The sequence below is a fragment of the Corythoichthys intestinalis genome, chromosome 5, assembly GCF_030265065.1.
Source record: "Corythoichthys intestinalis isolate RoL2023-P3 chromosome 5, ASM3026506v1, whole genome shotgun sequence".
Classification (NCBI taxonomy): Eukaryota; Metazoa; Chordata; class Actinopteri; order Syngnathiformes; family Syngnathidae; genus Corythoichthys; species Corythoichthys intestinalis.
The window spans coordinates 55,862,506-55,887,238 of record NC_080399.1 but is presented as its reverse complement, the minus strand read 5'-3'; the positions used below and the strand labels follow the sequence as shown (position 1 = coordinate 55,887,238).

Here is a 24,733-nt window from a genome sequence, read left to right as displayed (position 1 = left end):
GATATTTGCCATACTTTTATTTTCCTGGCGATTGATAATGCTGCTTGTGTTTAATGAATGTAGAGAAAAGCCATTGGTGTTCTCCCCTATGTATTCTATTCATCAGAGTTTGTACATAAAATATTTAATCCTATTCAGTTTCTTTCACTGTCTCAATTTTTACAGTCACATCAAAATTCACATTTTTGTTTTGATGTTATTGTGCTGCTTTATGTTTGTGTTTTCAGACTGAACCCTGACAAAACGTTTGGGCACACCCTGGGTGGCCATTTTTTTTTTAAATTCTTTAATTAGAAAAACTCATGTACAACTATATTAAATTTATCAACCTGCAAAAAATATCTCAAGAAGTTTCAATTTTTTAGTTGTTAATTAAGAGTCTGATTTTTGTATAGTTTGTAATTTGCTTCTTTTGTTTTTTTGTTCAACGAAATTTGACTGAAAAAAAGTTCAAAATGAAATCTGACCACCCCACTCACTCTCTAAACATATCATCAGCCCAAAGACATTAAAAGAACAACTGAAGAGTGCACATTCCTTCTAAATTCAAAACGGGCATAAATAAGTCCACAATTGATCAATGTTAATTAATCAGCCCTGAGATGAAAAATTAAAAAACGGGCTCGAAGGATCGATTCGTATACCTCCCTACAATACACCTACTGATCTGTCCCCTTATAATGGAGTAGCAGTTTTAAATTAGCCGTTTATGTAATTATACACATCTGCGACAAAATCAATGTGTATACATTCCTAGAATATACCAACAAATTTCATTCTTATCTAGCCACGAATCACGGAGTAGCAGTTTTAGTTAATGTCCTCCCCAAGAAGAACAATAACAAGGACAAAGTAAGCAAGTTTTTGAGACCTCCCTCTGAACAGTTCAAAAATCTGGCAAGTAATGTAGATCATTTACTTAATTTACTTAATTTAAATTAGTGTTACATTCCCGTGGCAAACCACACTTGAAAAGTACTTAAATGTTCACGTGTTGGTAGAAATACTTATAGTCACTGAGGCATTCCAGTTGTTTGACTATCATAAGAAGAGGTGGTAACAGCCCGAGTACTCCACACGCTCATGCAATATCAATACTTTATATCAGGGGTCCCCAAACTTATTCCTGTGAGGGCCACATAACTTTTCCCTTCTCTGATGAGGGGCAGGGGTCGGTTTGTAACAGAGAAGGTGTGACTATTGCAGGAGTGCCTAAATGTAAAAATGTATTGTTTTTCAAAAAGCCACAAACAAATAACTCTTTCTGCATTCTTCACGGAACAAAAGTAAATAAAATAAAACTTATAATAGAACATAATGTAATATAATAAATAATAATAACAACACTATTAATTAAATAGATAGTAACCAAATAACCCTCTCTGGGTTCTTCACAGAAAAAAAGCCGGAAAATAAATAACATTATTGAGGAAAAAAAAAAAAAAGAAAACATTTTTTTTTGTTCCTGGGGCCGGACCAAATGTGGAGGTGGGCCGTAGTTTGGGGACCCCTGCTTTATATAAACATAAACATGAAAGGTATTAGCGGATTTTCAGGGGGGGGGGGCACCCCCTCCCGGTGGCCGAAAAGTGTCACTGCATGTAATTGACTTTCCTATACAGTATATGATTTTAAAATTAAGAATTTTCCAGTAAAATTTTGTCTATAAAAGTTGTAAAGCAATAAAACAAAAAACACAAATGAATGAAATGAACAAAAAAAAATATATTTATAACTGGTCAAAATTATTTTTCGTCCAGATTATGTGACTAGCACCTTAGACAGTCATATGCTTTCCTTAGCAAAAACCACCCGAGGACCGAAAAGGCAAGATGAATATACGTAATTTTTTTCAAACCTAAGCTTTCAAAAGTGACTACAACTACTGAGCAAGAACCAAGGATTGAAAATGTGGACCATGAAACGCTACAGACCACCGTCAAAATGGTGAGCGGAGTTTCAATTTGCCCCACTAAAGACGCTAATTGTACAACAAAGCCACCACCGGTGTCTTGCCAATGCCCGTCAAAATTTGTGTCCCCTGGCCGCGGGAGCACGCACACACATATTAGTTATGAGGGTTGTCGACTTAAACGATTAATTGAAGCCAGAAAAGAACCAGTTATACAGTATATTTTGGACATCGACGTTTACTAAACTGGAGAAACTCCATACAGGACTTGAATTACAGTAAGAACAGTTATAGGTCATCCTACAAGTAAAACGGTGAAACATTGCCTTTTTTACCGTTCAGTACGTATGTTACGGTATACGACAGAAAAAAAGTGTTTTTTTTTTTTTTTTAAATGGATGTGCCATGTTTTAAAACTTCGTAGATAACTAAATTACCAAAACACATAAATCAAGCAAATCAGTGCAGTGCAGTGGCTCCACCCGGACTGGGGTAACTACATTGGCACGACAGTGACGACACCGATGGGTGTGCCATATTTAGTGGATGACAATCTTAGTGAAAAGTACAGCCTAAGCAGCCTGATTTTAGAATCCCCTTCAAGAATAATGGGAAACAAAAAACGCTCATTTTCAATTTATTATTATAAATATTCTTGTAAGTTATTTTTTATTGCTGGCACTGCGTTCCGGGTTCATCAACATATTGCCCCTCCCCCAAAAGTCAAACTCCGCCTATGATGAAAGGCAACTCAACCTGTGCGTGAGGCCTCCCTGGTCCTCTACTCTCCACATCAATTTTTTTCTTCACCAAACAAAACCCCTCCCGTCACAGTTTTTTAATCGCAATTTTTATATAGTTATTCCAAGTACGTTATACTTCGGATGTGCTCTAAGTAAGCACCTAAGCAAAAGATTTTTCTCATTTTTATTCTTCTAAAATGAGCAACCAAGAATCCTGCATTACATACTCTGTCCTTTGCGTGATCTGTTGTTACATTCTCCGTTTATTTATCATTATATCTTCAGCATACGAAGCTAAAACAACATTTTAAAACGAACACCACTGTCTTTTGGGCATTTATTTTGTATGCTCATGATTGCGACGTTGACTGAAGTAGCGTAGTGTTAACTGCTGTATTTTTCTCCTACGGTTCCTGAATGCAACCCTCTAATGACTCAAAGATGCGACGTGACGTATAATTTCAGCGCCCTTATTGCGACCTCATAACTTTTTAAAAACACGCTGTAAATTATGGACTCATTTTTATGTTAGTTAGACATTCGATTACAAGATGACTGCTGCAATAATCTCAGCTTTGAGTGTACTGACGAAACCTCTTGGCGGTTAGTGTTAACAATTCGTACGCGTTTTGAAATTAGCACCTAGCTGGAATGCCACTGTTGCACGATGTGTTGTCAAATACAATGAAGTGACATATTGTAGTGACTTTATTGTTATGGTCTTTAATCGCTTTATTTCACAGAAATGTACCGTACATATATATTATGATTTATACAGTTTTATTTTGTCTGCAGAGGTATCTGGACGTAATGCTCAAAGTTCTAAGGAGGAGGCTCTTCTATCTGCACTGAAGGCGAACAGAGATGTTCTCCTGGAGCAACTGCACAGTGACAGCAACCTGCAGAGCGCGTGCAAACTGAGAGAGGAATTGGTGGTTAGCGCATGCTGGTTTTTAAATGATACAGATGATGTGATGTGGGGCTTTGTCCAGGAGTGTCTCATTCTGCTGCTTAGCTTAGTACGCCACCTTTCTGATGAACTCGAGCGTTTCAAGCAGACACCATCCCCAGCTGCCAAACTTAACACCCCTGAGATGGCTCCGCCTTTGCCCCCAGATGTCCTAAGTTTCACACAGCAGAAAACAGTTGGTGCAGCCCTTCAGTTTGTGGTTTCTCTAGGACTCTGCCCGTACTTAGCTCCAGGGGTGGGTATGCCACTGGGTTGCAGGTCTGCATTTGGCGCAATGGTGGAAAAAATGGTATGTGGTCAAAAATCTGTTGGGGTACCACACAAGCTTCTGACAACGACGACTGTATTGTTGCAATTGGCCAAACTGTCATCTCTTGCTACATTGCTGTTTTCCCGGCACCTCGGAGATGTGATCGCGGCCCTCAGTCAGCTTGGCTATCAGCCCCAGAAGTCAAAGATAAGCGGCACAAAGCATGTTCAGGTAAGCAAGTATAGCAAGTGTGTCCATTTTTGGGGTCAAAATACTGAAGCCGGATGATAATAATTTTTGTTGATAGGACCTCAGCGAAGAGGAACGTAAGAACTGTCGGGAGGCTCTCCAAAGTCTTCTGATGAAAGTGTATCAGCCTGTGGTTATCAAGGAGCTGCTTATTTTACAAGGTGGAGCCAAACAGGTATGTTTGTGTGAGATAGACCTTGAGACGCCCTTACACCCCACCACCACTCCCAGGGGAATGTTTGCAAGTGAGAGAAAACTAGCCCAACGATTGTATTTTTCAAATTATTAGGCATACTTACAATGCTTTAATTTTCAACAAAATTACTCCTGTCCATCGTCATGTTGTGGGTTGTTTTGCTAAACAGCTGTGCACTTGTCAAGGAATGTATCCAAATTTCCACCAAGCCAATAGTTTAAAGGCACTCATACCAAATACTGTACTAATAAAATGTATGTAAATGTCAGAATTTATAGACTAATGAAAAAACGACTACCGTCATTTCGGACTATAAGCCGCTACTTTTTTACTTTATTTTGAATCCTGCGGCTTGTAGTCCAGTGCGGTTTATTTGTTGATTTATTTGGGTTAATAGGTAACACTTCGTTTGACAGCGACGTCAAAGAAGCATCATAATTATGACATGACACTAATCATGGGCATTACTGAATGCTTATGACAGCTGTCATTAAGTGTCTGACAAATTATGTCACCAACTCCATTTATGTCTGGCTCGGATTTTTTACATCCATTTAAAAGTGAGATAATTTGCCAGATAACACTAAATGACATCTGTTATAAGCATTCATTAATGCTCATGACGGTGTCATGTCATAATTTTAATGGTCAAATGACAGTCTTATGGCGCTACAATTACAATTACAATTCAGAGGCTACGATTCGATTATAAATCGATTATTGATGACCCCCCCCCCCCCCCCCCCAAGCCATAAGCTGATTTTAATGTTTTGTACATTTGTTACAAAAATTGTACAAAAATCCTCTCAGGCTTAAATAAACAGCCATATCAATATCTAGTTAACAGTTCAAAACAGTAAATAAAATAGTTAAGCCCCCATTTTGGATCAGCAGCTTTAAACTACATTTCATTGATTTAATGTTGTGAATCGACAGTTAAAGTTGTTGAAATTGCTCCCGTTATTCCATAATTTTCCTTCTGTCTACTTTCAACATGTGAAGGTTTTTGAACTGTTTTAAAGATAGATTTAACTCAAGATTTTGCCAATTTAGGAGTACCGTATTGGCCCGAATATAAGACGACCCCCCTCTTTTTCAAGACTCAAGTTTGAAAAAAGACTTTTTGAACACCAAATTAATGTTTATACAGAAAATAATTACAGTACATCTGAAACAAATGATTATAACAATATATTTGAGAGAAAAAGCATTCAAATCTTAATATCTGAACATATTTAAATGTTAAACTAAAGTGCAATCACATTTGTAAATGAATGACTTCTGGTTTTTGAAATGTAAATAAAACAATCTATTGTGATAAAACAATAAAACTGCAATAACTGCATTAACCATCAAAGTTAGGTCTAAGGGCTACGTTCATACTACAGGTCTTAATGCACGAATCTGATTTTTTCGTGTTTTTCCGACTTGAGTGAGGCATTAACTTGACGGTCTGAACGTGACAAGTCGCATAGAACTGGACCATTTCAAATCCGATCTGGGTCACTTTCGTATGTGGTTCAATTCCGATCTGGGCCACATTTTTCCAGACTGTCGCGGCGGTCTGTACTGTCCAGTCTCTCAAATTGGAATTCATGCAGCAATTATGTCATCAAAAAGCGAGAGAAACGCCACGGTAGCGGTGCAGCTGTGCGTTATTACCGCCTAGCTTGCCTTGAACACGTTTTTTAGGAAGGGTCGGACTTGACAACAGTCATAAAAAAAAATAAAAATGGGTTGAGGATAAGCCTGAGAATGATCGGTTTTCTGTCTGCTCCATATAAGCAATATTTCAACATTGCTTACACGGCCGAGAGTCGGGGCAAACTGCTCGTATGTGTGTGTGACATGCACGGACAGTGCGTGCATGCTATCGATCCATATACTTTGAATATAAACCTAAACTGGGATTATTTATGTCTGTTATTTTTGTCCTGTTTTTAAAAAGCAAAATATGATATCCCTGGAATGACGGGTGACAGCCAGCATGTGTAGTCATTTCTTTTGATGCTTCTGCGCATGCGGGTCATCTTGCTCGGCGCTTGTCGGACTGCGAATTAGTGCGCATGCGTAATACTTGAATGGTCTCAATGGACAAAGGCAGTCTGAACGGGCACACCAAAAAAACAGATGTGACAAAAAATCGGATTCGTGCATTAAGACCTGTAGTATGAACGTAGCCTAACTGTAACTGTAGTCTTGAAACAAATCTGAATAAGGAAAAACATTGCAATAAAATAATGCAAACTCGTTAAACCTGGGAGTAGATGAGATCTGTCATGACTGAACATTACTCAAGTTCAGCATTCGCTTCAATGATATCTGGCGCCATATAGCGTCGTGAATGGGTATAATGTCTAGACCCCGAATATAAGACGACTCCCACTTTTTAAGTCTTATTTCAATGCAAAAAACACAGTCCTATATTCGGGCCAATACGGTATTTTAGATAAAAAATGAATTAGGTTCGCTTGGAAGGTTCGCTACAACAGCCTTTCAGGGAAGTCTCCTGCTTTAAGATGGCGGCTGTTTACTAATGCTGGCAAGTCTGTCATTTCGCATCTAGTGTTCTATACATATGCTGCTAACGCCGCCGAGTCATTTCGCATCGTTCTTTATACATGTGATAATTACCGTAGCATTATGTGGGCGTAATTTGTAGCGGCTGTCGGCAGCAGTCAGGTATTATTGTTTTTTTATCTAGCGGCAAGAGTTGAGCGAGAGCCGTGAGTTGAGCATTGTGATTACCTGGGTAATGACAAGCATGATGTTTACTCTCGGTCCATTCCACATTGCGTCCCGAAGACTGCGCTGTGTTTTAGTCCCACTTTACTTGACATATTTCAATAATCGGAATTTGGATGTTTGTGAACAGTTCTCGAATCTTCCACGGCCGAATCGCGAATAATCTAAGAATCGGAAATTTTGCATACCTCTAACTGGAACAGTAACTGGAGAAATAATTAGCACAGAACATGAATTTAGCGCTGCAATGCATACTAGGAGGCATGTTGGACAACAACAGTGTTGATAGCAGGTGGCAGCAGAGGTTGACTGACACCCCCCCCCCCCCCCCCCCCAGGGAGCTTCTTGAAGCAATGAAGCTTTGCAACCAATTGGTTATAAGCTTCATGGTGGTTCATTTGGTCTTATGACAGTCTTTTGATGCCGCTGTTAAATAAAGTGTTACCGGTTAATATCTTTTGGTGTAAATATCCCATAATACAGTGAGGACAGCTGCGGCTTATAGTCCAGTGCGGCTTATCAATGAACAAATGTCGTTTTCATGTCAATTTGGTGGGTGGCGGCTTATAGTCAGGTGTGCCTTATAGTGCGAAAAATACTGTAAATATATTCTCCCCATAATTTTGTACTTGGCCAATAATTTGTTAACAGTGATGGTGTTTATGGTGTCGGATATTGACAGATAACCTGAATCAATAATACCAAAGCAAAATTTTGAGACCTAAACACAGTCAATAGAAATAAGTAAACTTTACCGATTTTTTTCCCCCTCACTTAAGCCTGCTCCAGAAGGAAGCTCCAGTAGTTCCAGAAGCAGAACAGCACCGGGTTGGTTGAGGCGCCTGTGTGGTCAGTTGTTGTCTGAGCGTCTGATGCAGCCTAATGGGGTCCAAGCTGTTGTCAGAGCCATCCTGGAAGGAGGATCAGGTGGGCGATTGGCACTTACCTGGCAATGCTAAACAAAAAGGGCTGGCTTCATGTCTGTGATACTTCTCATGTCCTCTAGGTGGTGAGTCAGATTGGAAAAAATGTGACAGTATTGCTAGGATTCTCACAGCATGCCCTCAGCAGTCTGCATCGGCTGACACGTACTATAAGCAAGTTTGTTCGCAGGTCAGCGTACATACATGCGCACAATCAAAGCTTTAATTGTGAGACTCAAAGAATAGCTCGTCTAGAGCCATCAAAGAACACTGAAAACTAAGAACTTGAGCTGTATTTGAACTTTTTACATTAACCGGGGTTGTCAATGCTGTATTTTTGTGAAGTAGTCAAGAAATCACCTCACTGCATGTAATGTGGTTCATTTTGTGTTGTAGATCCTTGAACTCTTGCACCTGAAGGACAAGCTTACAGCACAACAGTTTCAGTGTGTGGCCACCAGGGCAGCTCTCAACCTGCTGCAAGAGAAGACTAGTTTTGCTCAACATTACTTGCTGGCTCCTCTTTTGAGTCCTCTCTCCAAATGCATCACTGCTGCTGGTTAGTAACAATCACATTGTGACTATATGTAAATGAGTTTTATTTTCGATAATAGCGTCATTTGCTCTTGCAATGAAGTTTTCTTTACATGAGATTACCTAAATACTTCCCGTTATTTTCATACTGTAAGCCGCTACTTTTTCCCCTCATTTTGAATCCTGCGGCATATAATCCAGTGCACTTAAAGGGCAACTGAAGACCTTTCCAGATTTTGGTGTAATTTTATGAATATAAACTTGGGACAAGTTCATCAAAACAACCATGACATTATCAACACGTAATTGTAAGGATAATTTGCGTTTTTTTAGTTTTTTTGCACTCCGTTAATGGTCCCTTCGCAAACCCAGAAGTGTGACGTAGGCAACAGAAGACTACCCACAGCTAGCATAGCAGCAACAACGATGTCAGTGATATTTCCACCAAAGGTAACCATTCAGGATCGCTCTTTCATGACGCTACCAATGGCAAAGGCTCCCAGGAAAGATGAACTACAATTAATCCCTACATGTTTGAACCTGAGGCGTCAGATGACGGTGATTTACTTGACACAGCAGATGGCGTCATGACGCCAATTGACAGCTCGACACTTCACGAACGGGAGAGTGAGTGGTAAGTCCAGCATCGTGATTTTTTTATTAGAATGCGATCATTACATGGTTGTATATTTTTCCATGCTCTACACATAGCTAAAACTGGATATTAGGTAATGGGACAGCTCCTACCGATCTAAATATGATAAAGCTGGCCCAAATGTGGCTAAATGAATGCTCTACACATAGCTAAAACTAGATATTAGGTAATGGGACAGCTCCTACTGATCTAAATATGATAAAGCTAGCCCAAATGTGGCTAAATGAATGATATGTTATTGATATTTCAAAATAAATGACAAAGCCATTTTATTTTCCAGGTGTTGCTGTAAACCGTCAAGTAATTACCCTTACAAGAGTATGCCTGTGTCATCAGGAGATCCCAGACGTGAGAGCCAAACTTGAGGAGGCTGAAGCACTGACAGGGGCATGAATTACATTTAAAAAATAAAACCGTAAATTGTTAACAACATTGACACATTTTGTTGACTGTTTAATGTATTCTATTGGTATATAATATATTGTAATTATATTACATTCTGAAAAAATATTCAATAGGCCACAATAACAAATGATACCAGATTTATGTTGAATCAGCATTAGCTTTCGTTGTCAGATTGTGACACAACATATGTTATCCAAGCACACAATGGCACACATCAAAGAGCATAATTTTAGTAAGCAACACAAAGTTAGGATAGCAATGGACTAGCGCAACATTGAAAAATGATCATGGCAGTGGGAAATATGTATTTACTCTTTTCTGTAGCATGAAGTGTTCTCTATACAAAGATAATGCATTATCATTAAAATATGAAGGTAACTTGATTTTTCAAAAAATGTGTACTGTATATATGACTAGTTTATGATTTCATGCCATCAAATTTGCTACATTTATTTCTCCTAAATCATCGTCATCTGATGTCGCAGACGGAAGAAATTCAGCATCTGGCAGGCCTCATAGGATCTCTTCAGTCGTTATCGCTTGACACCGCATCACTTCGGTCATCATATGACTAGACCCACTCTCTTGATTTTGGGAAACTGGGAGGCAACTGACTTGCAACGCTTTTTTCATCGTGTTGAGGGTTTCCGCCACTTAATTTTTTATGTTTGGCTTCCTGGAGAAAAAAAAAATCACAGCAGCATAAAAATATTGGATGAATCCTAATTTTAATTTAATAATAATTTCTTGGTGATCAAATAATAATGCCCCAGTCATAGCAGCATCTATTTGATGCTATTGTTCCCTCTTCAAATAGGCAGACCATGATGTTGAAGTATAAAAAACAACGAGCCAAGGACCTATTTGGTGCTGGGGACATTTGAATTTACATAACACCTATTAATATAGTAATAAAATCACACGAGTAGACGACATGTCAGCCAACCTATCTACTTATGACAGGCCAACAGCAAAAAAAAAAAAAAAAAATGTCGCACTTCAACAAACAGGCAGTAGGAGTCCCCCTCGTTTATCAAAAAAAGCCATTAATGTTCTACTTACGTCTTTGTAAAACCAAGGTTGCATTGTTGTAGGTTTTCAAAGCTGTCGTGGCTGAAATGATGAAAACAATGAGCCGATTGGGGACCTGTATGCATGCTAACAAAAACAGTCCAAACCTTTGCAGGAGAAGTTTTTTTGGGACCACTCCCAGAGTCTCGAATCTTCCTGTGAGTAATTCATCGCTACACATCGAGATGGCATGACGAATCCCGCGAGTAAAACCCAGAAAATGTTTGCAATATGTGGCGAGGATAGCGTGGTGCTATATTTCCGCGTTCAGAGTGGTGGCGAGGCTTCCTGGAAGTTACGTCATGAGGTAGGGGTCGGCAGGACGGCGCGTCCCTCGTTGCTATGGGCATAACTCAAAAACTACGCGGTCAATTATTATTATTTTTTTTTATGTGACTTTTTGAGAGAGCGAATGACGCATTTAATACAATTCAACTGAGTAAAACACTTAAGAGCGAAATCTGAAAAGCTCTTCAGTTGCCCTTTAACACTTTATTTGACAGCGGTGACATAAGGCCGTCATAATTATTGTATGACACTGTCATCGGCATTGCTGTTAATCTTACTTTTAAAAAGCAATTACGGTAAATTACAAATGACTTCTCCCAAAAAGTAATTGAGTTAGTAAATTATTTAATCAGCAAAGTAACTGACGTTACTTTTCGTTTTCTACATGTTATTACATTATAGATTCTATAACATCTTTCACATAAAAGATGTTTATATTAACCGAGAGAATAAAAAAAAATTAACTTAAATAACAGTGTAATGGTATAAACTTAACTTTCCAATACTGTGTGGGGGAAAAAAAAGCCTTTTTGTTTTTCATGTTGTATTGAACCTACACCGAACCGTGACCCCCGTCCCGAGGTAGGTACTGAATCGTGACTTGTGTGTATCCTCACACCCCTAATATACACTCACCGGCCACTTTATTAGGTACACCTGTCCAACTGCTCGTTAACACTTAATTTCTAATCAGCCAATCACATGGCGGCAACTCACATTTAGGAATGTAGACATGGTTTAAGACAATCTCCTGCGGTTCAAACCGAGCATCAGTATGGGGAAGAAAGGTGATTTGAGTGACTTTGAACGTGGCATGGTTGTTGGTGCCAGAGGGGCTGGTCAGAAACTGCTGATCTACTGGGATTTTCATGCACAACCATCTCTAGGGTTTACAGAGAATGGTCCGAAAAAGAAAAAATAACCAGTGAGCGGCAGTTCTATGGGCGGAAATGCCTTGTTGATGCCAGAGGTCAGAGGAGAACGGCCAGACTGGTTCGAGCTTGTAGAAAGGCAACTGTGACTCAAATAACCACCCGTTACAACCAAGGTAGGCAGAAGAGCATCTCTGAACGCACAGTACGTCAAACTTTGAGGCAGATGGGCTACAGCAGCAGAAGACCACGCCGGGTGCCACTCCTTTCAGCTAAGAACAGGAAACTGAGGCTACAATTTGCACAAGCTCATCGAAATTGGACAATAGAATATTGGAAAAACGTTGCCTGGTCTGATGAGTCTCGATTGCTGGTGCGACATTCGGATGGTAGGGTCAGAATTTGGCGTCAACAACATGAAAGCATGGATCCATCCTGCCTTGTATCAACGGTTCAGGCTGGTGGTGGTGGTGGTGTAATGGTGTGGGGAATATTGTCTTGGCACTCTTTGGGCCCCTTTGTACCAATTGAGCATCGTTGGAACGCCACAGCCTACCTGAGTATTGTTGCTGACCATGTCCATCCCTTTATGATCACAATGTACCAAACTTCTGATGGCTACTTTCAGCAGGATAATGCGCCATGTCATAAAGCTGGAATCATCTCAGACCGGTTTCTTGAACATGACAATGAGTTCACTGTACTCAAATGGCCTCCACAGTCACCAGATCTCAATCCAATAGAGCATCTTTGTGATATAGTGGAACGAGAGATTCGCATCATGGATGTGCAGCCGACAAATCTGCACCAACTGTGTGATGCCATAATGTTAATATGGAAGAAGTGAGGCAGTTCTGAAGGCAAAAGGGGGTCCAACCAGTTACTAGCATGGTGTACCTAATAAAGTGGCCAGTGAGTGTATATAGATATAGTATATTTTTCAATATGCAGTTGAGGCTCTGAATTGCCTGCCTTTCCTATCTTTGCTCTTGTTGTTTTGATTAAAAGTTCATGGATATGTCATTCAAGAAAAGTTGAGGGCAAGTGACTATTTTTGGTAATTTAAAAAAATAGGATAACACCAACTTGGTGACGATAATGCACACTCAGCAGGAAATCAGTGCATTATTTTCAATTACCGTATCGGCCCGAATATAAGATGTTTTTTGCATTGAAATAAGACTGAAAAAGTGGGGGTCGTCTTATATTCGCGGTCTAGACATTATACCCATTCACGACGCTAGATGGGGACAGATATCGTTGAAGCGATGTTCTGTCATGAAAGACCTCAGCTACTCTCAAGTTTAACCAATTTGCATTATTTTATTGCAATGTTTTTCCTCATTCAGATTTGTTTCAAGACTACAGTTACAGTTAGACTTCACTTTGATGGTTAATGCAGTTATTGCAATTTTGTTGTTTTATCACAATAGATTGGTTTATTTACATTTCAAAACTTAGAAGCCATTCATTTACGAATGTGATTGCACTTTATTTTATATATAATTAAATATTCAGATATTAAGATTTTAATGAGGCAAAATAACATGCTTTTTCTCTCAAACATATCGTTATAATCAGGGGTGCACATAAGTGGTCCGCATGCGCGCATGCGTACTGGACGTAGACAAATGCGCTGGCCCTCAACGGCTTCCATAGAATCCATACGCTTTTGCGTACCGATGGCTGACCACTGGATTTGCGACGGACACGAGAAAATAACTTCTCAAAATTTTGAAGAGGCAGGCCACACTGAGTAATTACTTCAGTGATGGGACGAAATGAGCCGAGGTTCCGAAGCTTGTGTCGAGTAATGGGAGGGGGGTTTCCACGAAGCTTGTAGCGAGGCGCGCTTCATTTCGGCAAAACCCGGAAATGATGACGTGGGAAGCCTCGCCGGCGGCCGGCTGAATCTCGTGAGTGCTTCGGAAGTGATCCAACGTTTGGCGCACATTGCAAAAACAGGACAGACTACGGTATAAATTGGTTGCAAAACGCAATGGCGATCGCCTGTTATCTCACATTTTGTGGATTTCGGACTCCTGTACTTGTTACATCTGTGCGCAACAGTGCAACCAGTGCAATCTTTTTTCGAGCCTTGTCCTTTGTTTGCGATGGAACCTGTGCGAAAAGAGTGATCCTCCCCCGTATGGGAACATTTTGATTTGATTGCTTTCAATAAGGTAAGGGAGAAAAACTACTTTAATATAAATGTGAGTGTGTGTGTGTGTACCTATCTGAACCAAACATCAACAGAATGAACAATCCGTTAGTGTACTGGGAGGCACAAAAGAATACCTACCCAAATGTATATAAACTGGTACTCACATTTCTCTGCATCCCAGCTTCATCTGCGCCTTGTGAAAGAATATTTTCTAAAGCTGGTGAAATATTTTCCCCCCCAAAAAAAAGAAACTGTTTAAAGCCAGCCACTGTGGGAAAGCTATTATTTCTAAATAAAAATGAATAACAAATTACCCTTAGCACTTGTTGTATTTTGTTCACATACTAAATTACTAACACAAGCACATTCATATCTTTGTCTTAAGCAAATAGCCATTGAATTCTTAACAATGTTGACCTCTTGGGCTTCTAGACCACTTGATGGCGCCATAGGGTAAATGAAGCACCATGAAGCTTTGCTACATGTGCAAACCAATTGGCTGCAAAGCTTCATTGCTTCATGAGGCTTCATTTGGCCATCACTAAATTACTTCCGTGTTCCCCCACCCCCGTCAAAAGACAGACAGACGACAGAGACGTCACCGGAGCTACCGAAAAAAAGGACTTTTGCTGAAAAGTGGCTACAGGAGGTACCATGGCTAGAAGCAAATGATGCTCGCACGGAAATGCGGTACAAAATGTGCCGTGAGAATCCCAATGTCGCCGATAAGAGCAGCGCATTTTATGTAGGGTCAAAGAATTTCAGCCATCCAAACTTTGAAAAGCACGAAAAAAACAGAGCATGTGGCAATTAAGCAAACTATTGATGTCAAACAGGACCCCACTCGCCCTATGGACAAGTGGCGGAATAAAGGTAATGAACAGCGACATGCACTGACAAACGTGTTTTTGCTCGCATTTTACAAAGCTAAACATGCACGTTCAATGAGGTCTTATGAGGAGGATATCCCACTTTTAAAAAGGCTTGGAGTTAATGTGGGAGCCGCATAATGCCCTTTATTTTGAATTGGTGCTTCTTATTTCTTTACATTTCACTTCAAAGTAATGGCAATTTTGTTGTGCCAGTTGATGTTAATCAAGCATTAATTGTTAATATAATTAATTAAAGTTAATTGGCTCTAAGTAAAGCTTGTCATAAATTTATCACATCAGGCGGGTCGGCTCTCAAGCTCAATGAGGACCAAGTCACATCTCCAGGTCCTCCTCTGAGAACCTGGGCAACAAAATTATGTGCACCCCTGGTTATAATCATTTGTTTCAGATTTACTGTGATTATTTTCTGTATGAAAAATTAATTTGGTGTTCAAAAAGTCTTTTTTTCAAACTTAAGTCTTGAAAAAGAGGGTGTCGTCTTATTATCGGGGCCGTCTTATATTCGGGCCAATAGGGTAATTGTACCCACCTGGATGCCACAAACTGTATATTAACAGAGAGAGAGGTTAAGATGACGTTCGCCACGCTAAATACAAATGCTCATGAGAACGCGAATGCTATGCTAATTTTCCGAGCCACCTAGTCAATTATCGCGTCTGCAACGGCATCACCACCCCATTCCTTCCTCCCCCCTCCTGCTATGATATCTCCCAGGCAACTGTGATAAAATCAGAAAACTTGCGCCTCATTCATCCAAATTGTAGTACGCGCACTTTCACATATGGGAAAAGTAATTCATTAGATTAGTCACTACTGAAAAAAATTACACCGTTAGAAACGCCGTTATACCCTAACATTGCGTTATTAACAACACTGGTCATGGGCATTAACAGAGTTCCCGCAGGTCCTTGATAAAGTCTTAAAATGTCTTAAATTTAAAATCCGGATAATCAAGGTCTTAAATAACCTTAAAATTAATGGAAAATTGCAGTTGGTATTAAATTTCCAGACGATGCGTTTAATGCCAGGGAAATCACTGCCGTCGACCGTAAAACTTTTTATGGTGTGTATTTGTTTGATTAATGGGCGTCCACTAAATACGAGAGTTTGGGATTAATATGTTATATGGTACGTTGTCCGTAACGTCAGCGTACGTCAGCGACTTGAGTTGTCGCCATGACTCCGTTTCCTGGTTATTTGCAGTTGCAGAGGCCAGAGGTAACATGGAAAGATGCACAAGTGTGAATTTACTCAAAAATGGATGGAATATGTTTTTTAAGAGGCGGTTGACCTCTTGTGGAAATAAGAGCAGTGAGAAAACCCGAGAAGGTGATATATTGTGGTACTTTATACCCCAAAAGGGTGTCAAAATGGCCGAACCAAGAATTAATATCTTAAAAAGGTGTGACTGTATTAAAAAAAAAAACAAAGGAACCAACAGGTTGCTACAAAAATCTTCCATTAGAATAGTGTTTGTTCACTGGCTGCCATTTATGGTGCTAAGCATCCAACTCATTTTGACTGGATTGGACGTCTAGCGCTGTCAATGGCACTGAAACCACAGCATTCATAGCCTTTTTTGGGGATTTACAGGTCACTTCCTGTTCATTTTAGGGCATTTAACAGTTACCCCCTGTTGATTTTGAGTCATTTCCTATTCATTTGGGAATATTCTTGAGTCATTTCCTTTTCAGTAACCCAGAATCAACAGGATGTGACCTGTAATTGCCCCAGAATCAACAGGAGGTTACCTTCAAATGCATCAACAGGAAAAGGAATTGACCGAAAATCAACAGGTAATGATGTGAAATTTCCGAAAATGAACTCATTGTCTGGCATTGGCCGCCACTGACGGCCATAGACGTCCAATCCATTTGAAGTGGAACGGATGGCAGTGAATAATCATTTGTTCATTCCATCCATTCATGCCGCCCTCCCACTTCAAACAAATTGAACATCTAAATTTTGCTTTGAAAAGGGTGCAAGACTCAATTTATGTCCAGCTAGGATCTTTTACATCCATTCAAAAGTGAGATAATTTGCAGGATAAGACAAAATTACATCCGTCAAAAGCATTCATTATTGCTCATGACAGTGCCATTTCATAATTATAACAGTCTTATGACGCCACTGTCAAATAAAGTGTTACCGTTTTTTTCTTTTGGTGTAAATACCCCATAATCCAATGAGGAAAGCTCAGTTTGTAGTCCGGTGCGGCTTATCTATGACAAATGCTGTTTTCTTGTCAAATTTGGTGGGTGGCGGCTTATGATCAGGTGCGCCTTATAGTCCAAAAATTACGGGAAGTATATTGGGATAATTTAATAAATGATGCTATGTATGTGTGTGTGTGTGTTTTTTTTTTTTTTTTTTTTTTTTTTTTTGTCGCTACGGATTGACGTAAATGTCAAATCCAATGAACCAATGTCCAAATCAAATACTTCAATTTACATTACTTTTTGATTATCGTGGCTATTTTGACAGTTTTCATTAGGGGTAGGAACCTCTGGGTCTCTCACGATATAATACGATTTGCAATAAAAGGCTCACGGTGACAATTATCTCACGATATGACGATACAACAATCGATACATGGGTCCGGAAATCATGCTGCGATATTTTACGATACAAGAGAAAAACAAGCTATTTTTACCTGTGTGCTGTCAATTGAATTGAGTTTAGCACTAGTCGATGTCCAATTTGTTCAAACTGGGATGGTGACAGCGAATGAACATTTGTTCATTCCCTGCCATCCCTCCCACTGGGTCCTTTTTATTATAAACATTAACACCTTTTTAAAACGATATATCGATTCCTGGCAGGAGCATATTGATAACCTTTTGGGATTCAAAGTATAACGATATATCACTATTTCAATAGTTTGTCACACCCTTAGTTCTCATATTGACACTGTGATTCGACCGGAACGATAAGTGATTGAGTGAATAAAATGGCAATAAACAGAAATGTGTATGCGGGTTTCCAGATGTTCACTGCCAAGTTGCTGTGGAAGAACAAGAAATTACGCAATGTGTGGAGGACATCAACAAGGTGAGATGCACCTAAAGTCTCTGCATTACACTCATTTGTTGTATGGTTCATGAAAGAAAAATAGCTTAACCTTGGTTTATGATGGAATTCCTACAAAAACACACTTTAGGGCATATAGGGCAAATAAATCCGTTTCTGGAAGCGCTGCAAATTTATTGACTTTTCAGTAGGGCTGTCCCAAACGACTAATTTTCTCCCGATTAGTCAGCCGACTATTTTTACGATTAGTCGACTAATCTAATAATTTTTTTAAAATTATTTTTTGGGGGGTTTTGTTTACTAATTTAGCAATGAAATTTTTGTTGACGCTTATCAATTCACAAAAAACATAATGGAACACTTCAATTATTTATTAAAGTACAAATAAACACGTAAATAACAATAATAAATCACAAATAAACAATGAGTTCAAATGCTGATAGAATTAACTAGTGTAGCATTTCGATTGAAAAGGTGGTCTCTTAAACTGATGGTTTACAACTTTTATTCCATCCTTGATGTAATCACACCGTAAGAGCTGCGGTGCACACAAATAAAACAACACAATTAGAAATTAACAAAAACTTTTCACCTTTTTCCTTTTAAACCTTATTTATATATCAATGAATTGCCTTTACCTTAATTTATTACCTTATCATTGACAATCTCTCCCTTGAGTGCCATTACTGTATATACTGTATATATTTATGACCTTTTAACCTTATATAATTTTCTATACCATAAAATAAACCATAACATGAAATAAACCTTTCAGTTAGCATTAAGGACAATACTAATAGCACTTATAGGCCCGTTGTCAATTAAACATTATTATTCAGTAAGGCGACAGCACCCTCTGGTGTACAAAAAATGAAAAAAAAAAAAAAAAATTACAAACTGGGTGACGGCATTTGAGGTGTTTATTCACGGCCGACGTGCAGCCAAGCTTGGCATTGAAGAAACAGGACAGAAGAGTGTACCCTCCGTTGTTTCTTTGAAATAAGTCAATGTTTTGGACACTCTGGTGCGCTTTTTTTGGCTTTGTGCCGCTTTCCCCGCTTCCATACAGAGCATCCGACATTCTGAACTTTCCACGCATATATTTTTTTTAACCCTTCATTAACCGTCGACGGGATGTTGTGCTCGTCGACGGATTTACGTCATCGATGACGTCGACTATGTCGACTAGTCGGGACAGCTCTACTTTTCAGTTTGACAACCATCTAACATATTGTAGCGTCGCCGGGACTGTCATCAATGGGTTAATTTATGCACCAGCACGGGACTGTCGTTGGTGTGCTGGTGCACCGGCGCGACGCTCGGATTGGTGGACTGGATTGCGTCAGTGTATATATATGTTGTTGTTGTTTTGGCATTGGTGAGGTGGCGGGAAGTGAAAAAGAGGAAAAAGGCGCTGAGGCTCGTGTGCTGTTTTCGCGACCAAACTTCCGCTAAGCAAACGCTACATTTGGTGTCAGAAGTGGGATCCTGTGTAAGGCTTTGGTGGACACAGGGTCCACCATCTCCCTCATCTGCCCTGGTACCCTGCCTGGTACCACGGCCCAAAAACCCCAAGGATGGAAACGCACCAAACTGCACATAATGACTGTCACAGGAGAATGAGCCAAGATGTGGGGCGTTAAGACTCTCACTGTGACCGTGGCTGGACAACAGGTGGACCACCAGTTCTGGTTGGCCCAAATACAAAATCCCTGCATCATTGGGCTAGACTTGCTCTCAAAATGGAAGGCAGTGGTGGACGTAGCCAGTACTGCACTAAAATTGGACTCTGAGGTGATTCCCCTGCAAACGGCTGGCGGAAAAGGACTGCGACACACGTCCATGCCATCGGCGATGAGAAGGCACGATGGACCACAAGCCACGAGACCGAATCCACAACCACCATCCGCTGAGACCAAGCAAGCCATCGAGGAGCTGTACCGACGGAGCAGTGATGGTTTAGAAAGCGGCCAGCGTCATCAGTTGAAGGAGCTGTTGGACTGCTTTGCTGACATCTTTGCCGCCAAAGACAAAGACTGCATGCACACCGGCTTGGTTCAGCACGAGATAGATACCGGGGATGCAAGCCCCATTCGCCTTCGGCCTCTGCGCCTTCCCTTTGCCAAGCGTGCTACAGCCGAAAAACAAATTCAAGAGATGTTGGAGGCGGGAGTAATCGAGGCATCGTCCAGCCCATGGGCAGCCCCAGTAGTTCTGGTCAAGAAAAAAGATGGCACTTGGCGATTCTGTGTAGACTATCGGCGGCTCAATAAAGTTACACGCAAGGACTCTTACCCCCTGCCGCGTATCGACGATGCCCTTGACTACATCGCCGGCTCCTGCTGGTTCAGCTCTCTTGACCTGCGGAGCGGATATTGGCAGGTGGAACTAGCCCCAGAGGCACGACCAAAGACTGCATTCTCCCTGGGACAAGGATTATGGCAGTTCAGAGTTATGCCATTTGGACTTTGCAATGCTCCAGCCACCTTTGAGCGTCTGATGGAGAAAGTGCTCGTTGACATTCCACGCAGCCGCTGTGTTGTCTACTTGGATGACCTTCTAGTCCATGCAGCTAACTTCCAGAGCGCGCTGAGCCACCTACGGGAGGTGTTCGACGCCATTAGACAAGCTGGGCTTTGTCTCCACCCCAAGAAGTGCAACCTGTTTAGACGAGAGACGTCATTCTTGGGCCACGTCATCAATGCGGCGGGGGTGGCCACCGACCCAGTTAAGACAGCGGCCGTGAAAGACTGGCCGGTGCCGGGGAATGTCAGTGAGCTGCGCAGTTTTTTGGGCCTGGCGTCCTACTACCGTCAATTCATTCGGGACTTCGCCTCCATTGCCAGCCCTCTGCACAAATTGACGCAAAAGGGGCAAGTGTTTCAGTGGACTGAGGACTGTGGCCGGGCCTTCACCAGACTCAAGAGAGCCTTAATTGAAGCTCCAGTGTTGGCCTACCCCGACCTCCAGCGACCATTTATAGTGGACACTGATGCTAGTAACGTTGGCATAGGGGCAGTGTTGTCACAAGATGGCGAGCACGGTGAGCAAGTCGTCGCCTACTATAGTCGTGCCCTCAGCCGGCCTGAACGAAATTACTGTGTCACACGGACGGAACTGCTGGCTGTGATCTTGGCACTGCGCCGGTTCCGGCCATATTTGTATGGGCAAAAATTCCTTCTGCGCACTGACCACGCCTCGCTCACCTGGCTTCTCACTTTCCGGGAGCCCGAGGGACAGCTCGCTCGGTGGATGGAGACGCTGCAGGACTACGACTACGAAATCCATCATCATCCAGGGCGTCAACACACCAACGCTGATGCCCTGTCACGGCGGCCCTGCAATGACTGCCGACACTGCCAACGCCAGGAGGAACGAGAACCGGTGGCCACAGTGGCAGCGGCACATCCAGAAGCAGCCGCGGCCGAAGAGAATACTCTCGGCCGGGGTGGGGCAAACGACCAAGCGACAGCGACGGCTCCCAACATGGTTGAGGTTGACCTGGTGGCGTTACGACACGCCCAAGAAGGGGACCCCGTTCTCAGCCGTGTTCGAGGATGGCTGGAGGCCGACCAGCGTCCAGCATGGGCGGCCATCGCTATGCTCGACCAAGAGACTAAGGCACTCCACTCGCAGTGGGCTGGCCTTGTCATCCGTGACAACCTTCTCTACCGTCGCTGGAAGAATCCTGCTGGCACCCGTGATATCCTCCAACTCCTGGTGCCTCGTAACCTGAGGATGCAAGTCCTCCAGCTCGTCCATGGCTCGGCCGGAACGGGTCACTTCGGCGTCACCAAGACCCTGCTGCGCCTCCGTTCCCGATTCTACTGGCCAGGATGTCGGCAAGATATTGAACTCCATGTGCACCGCTGTGACACTTGCACAACACAGAAGGGGCCAGGCCAACGCTCGCATGCCCCCCTGCAACAGTACCAGGTGGGGGCACCCATGGTGCGTGTGGCCGTTGACATCCTGGGCCCCTTTCCAGTCACCGAACGAGGAAATCGATATGTCTTGGTGGCCATGGACTATTTTACCAAATGGCCTGAAGCCTATGCTGTCCCTGACCAGAGCGCCATCACTACCGCCGAACATCTGGTCAATGAGATGTTCTGCAGATTTGGTGCCCCAGAGGAATTGCATAGTGACCAGGGGCGGAACTTCGAGGCTAAGGTCTTCAGTGAGGTCTGCAATCGACTCGGAATCAAGAAGACCCGTACTACGCCACTGCACCCCCAGAGTGATGGTTTGGTGGAACGTTTTAACCGCACTCTGGCCACTCAACTTGCCATCTTGACCAGCCGTCACCAACGTGATTGGGACTTACATCTACCTCTGGTCCTATGGGCATATCGCTCGGCGGTTCAGGAGTCCACTAAATGCACTCCCGCGGCTCTCATGTCCGGGCGAGAGCTCCGCACTCCTGTTGACCTGGTGTTTGGATCCCCTCCTGAGCCAGAGGTGGTGGGCGAGGCCGGAATGGATTACTATGGCCATCTGCGAGACAGACTACGAGAGGTTCACGACGTAGCCCGACAGACCCTCGGCCAGGCTGGCGTTCGCTGTAGAGGGGAAGACTTCGCTGTTGGCGCACAGGTTTGGATCTACAGCCCAGAGCGAAAGCGGGGATTGTCCCCAAAACTCATGAGCCACTGGGTGGGACCGTGCACTGTTCTGGAGAAACTGTCGGATGTGGTGTATCGAGTACAGACATTGAGGAGGAACCGGGTGGTCGTCCTCCATCGGGACCGGCTCGCCCCTTATCAACCCCGGGCAACTCCAGAGACGGAGGCCAGTCTGGAGGAACGGGCTGAGAACTCTCGGACACCTCCAACGCCGGCTGGAGTAGAGACGGGGTGTCCTCGGCGGCACCGCAGACTTCCTTTCCGGTTACAGGATTACATTCTGGACGCTACGGTTGCTGGGGACAACTAACCGGCTAGGTGGGGGCTGTGCAGCGTCGCCGGGACTGTCATCAATGGGTTAATTTATGCACCAGCACGGGACTGTCGTTGGTGTGCTGGTGCACCGGCGCGACGCTCGGATTGGTGGACTGGATTGCGTCAGTGTATATAGTTGTTGTTGTTTTGGCATTGGTGAGGTGGCGGGAAGTGAAAAAGAGGAAAAAGGCGCTGAGGCTCGTGTGCTGTTTTCGCGACCAAACTTCCGCTCAGCAGACGCTACAATATGTAGAGACCGTCATAAAGCAAGGATGGCTTGTAAATACAGTACAATCTTTTTTATTGCAGTCATAAAGTCTGTGAAGTTGTAGAGTTAAACATTCCTGCAAACCATTTGACTGGTTTTCTTTTTTTCAGATCTGGGTTGTGGGCAACACTCTATCTGCGCCTCTTCTCAACGCTTTAGAAGAAGTTCTTCCAGTTGTCTTCACCCTCTTCTGTTTCACCAAGCAGAACGTCTCCCACCTACGGTACAGATTTTGTCTTCTATATATCTGGTTTTCATAAAACTGCAACAGTAATAATAAAGCTATGAGGTTAGCAACATGGATATGAAATGTACCGATACAAAACACCAGTTTATCTTGTCCACACAAAAATGAAAAGTTTTTCAACAAACTTTGCATTTTATCCGAACTTTCCTTTATGCATTCTAGTACCCACTATTGACCAATAAGTTACGTTGTTTGTCTTTTCTGATTCACAGAACCCCATGTCAGGATATTTTGCTGTGGTATTTGAGCCATGCAGAGACCTCTGCAGTATTATCACTACTCAGGCAGCTCTCAGGTTTGCAAAGTCAGAAGAATGATGTAGCAACAGGCTTCCATTTCACCCCTGGCAGCAATGGTGGAGTTCAACTTACCTGCAGAGAAGGCTGCAGGTGATGCACCAAATCCAAGTATAAAAATCTTAAACTTGATTTGCTCGTTCTGCATTCACACCGCTGCTGCCTCTTGCAGTGATGAGGATGATACGCTGTATGAAAAGCTGTCCGGGGAGCAGTGGAGGCTGGAGTGTCTGATGCACCTGTTGGGTGAACTCAAAGACAGTGATGTGCCTGGAGATTTCTTCCTGGACCTGCTGCAGGTTAGCAATCCAAATTTAAATGTTCATGCTTTAGTATATTGTTTACCTTGTTCAAGCTAGTAATTAAAAGGAAAGACTAGTATAAATGACCTTCATGTGAAAGACTGTTGCTTTGCTTGCAAATTCCAAATTCGTTTTTAAAACCTCTGATAATGGAAATATATGACATGGCTTCTGAGTGCAACCATTGCTGTGACAACTGTAAAGTCAGTACTTATACGCACGTTTGGACAAGCACACACAGTAAACACTGATAGACTCGAACAAAGGTATAAACAAGCTTAAAGTGCCTGTGACACGAAAAAGCATGTTTATTTCATAATACACGCGGTATTTTATGCCCCTGAATGATATGGGCCGCTTGGATGTGTGTGGAAGCGATCGCTATTTTTATTTAGTTTTTTGAATCCCGCGCCATGAAAATGAGTGACTTCCGGCTTCGGTCTTGCATTGAGGAGGAGGGCGCTGTGACGTGTACGGTAGAAGACGTCCTCTTCACGCTACAGTGTACTGTTGTGTATGAGGACGAAGGATTCAGCTGATTTTGCGGATTAATACGTTTATTTTTCGCATCACGCCAGCCAAACGGCTGCAGAAAAATCATTCTGTATGAGGGAGAGGCGTATGCGCCTTTTTGGAGTTTCAAAAGGTTCCCATTCACCGTGGATGTTTACTGTGGGACCATTGGACTGACGAGGAAGTGAGTAAACATCTTGTTTTGTATTATGTCAAATACGAATACAGCGATTACAAAGTAAACACTACAAACTTCCTTTAAATGAA

The 24,733-nt window shown here is 42.2% G+C and overlaps 1 protein-coding gene across 2 annotated transcripts in view; it reads left to right on the top strand.

Moving 5' to 3' along the window:
- The window catches only part of tango6 (transport and golgi organization 6 homolog (Drosophila)), a 53,198-nt gene that overhangs the window by 1,689 nt on the left and 26,776 nt on the right, over positions 1–24,733 (top strand). Inside the window, exons 1-10 of one of the 2 annotated variants that reach the window (XM_057835897.1) lie at positions 3,094–3,258; positions 3,451–4,106; positions 4,183–4,299; positions 7,845–7,992; positions 8,072–8,178; positions 8,385–8,547; positions 17,857–17,921; positions 23,219–23,331; positions 23,568–23,744; positions 23,824–23,950. In XM_057835897.1, the coding sequence (XP_057691880.1) occupies positions 3,207–3,258; positions 3,451–4,106; positions 4,183–4,299; positions 7,845–7,992; positions 8,072–8,178; positions 8,385–8,547; positions 17,857–17,921; positions 23,219–23,331; positions 23,568–23,744; positions 23,824–23,950 (1,725 nt within the window). In that variant the 5' untranslated portion in view covers positions 3,094–3,206. Of the gene's footprint in view, positions 1–3,093; positions 3,259–3,450; positions 4,107–4,182; positions 4,300–7,844; positions 7,993–8,071; positions 8,179–8,384; positions 8,548–17,856; positions 17,922–23,218; positions 23,332–23,567; positions 23,745–23,823; positions 23,951–24,733 lie in introns of those variants that run through there. The other variant, XM_057835899.1, reaches the window with a different exon arrangement.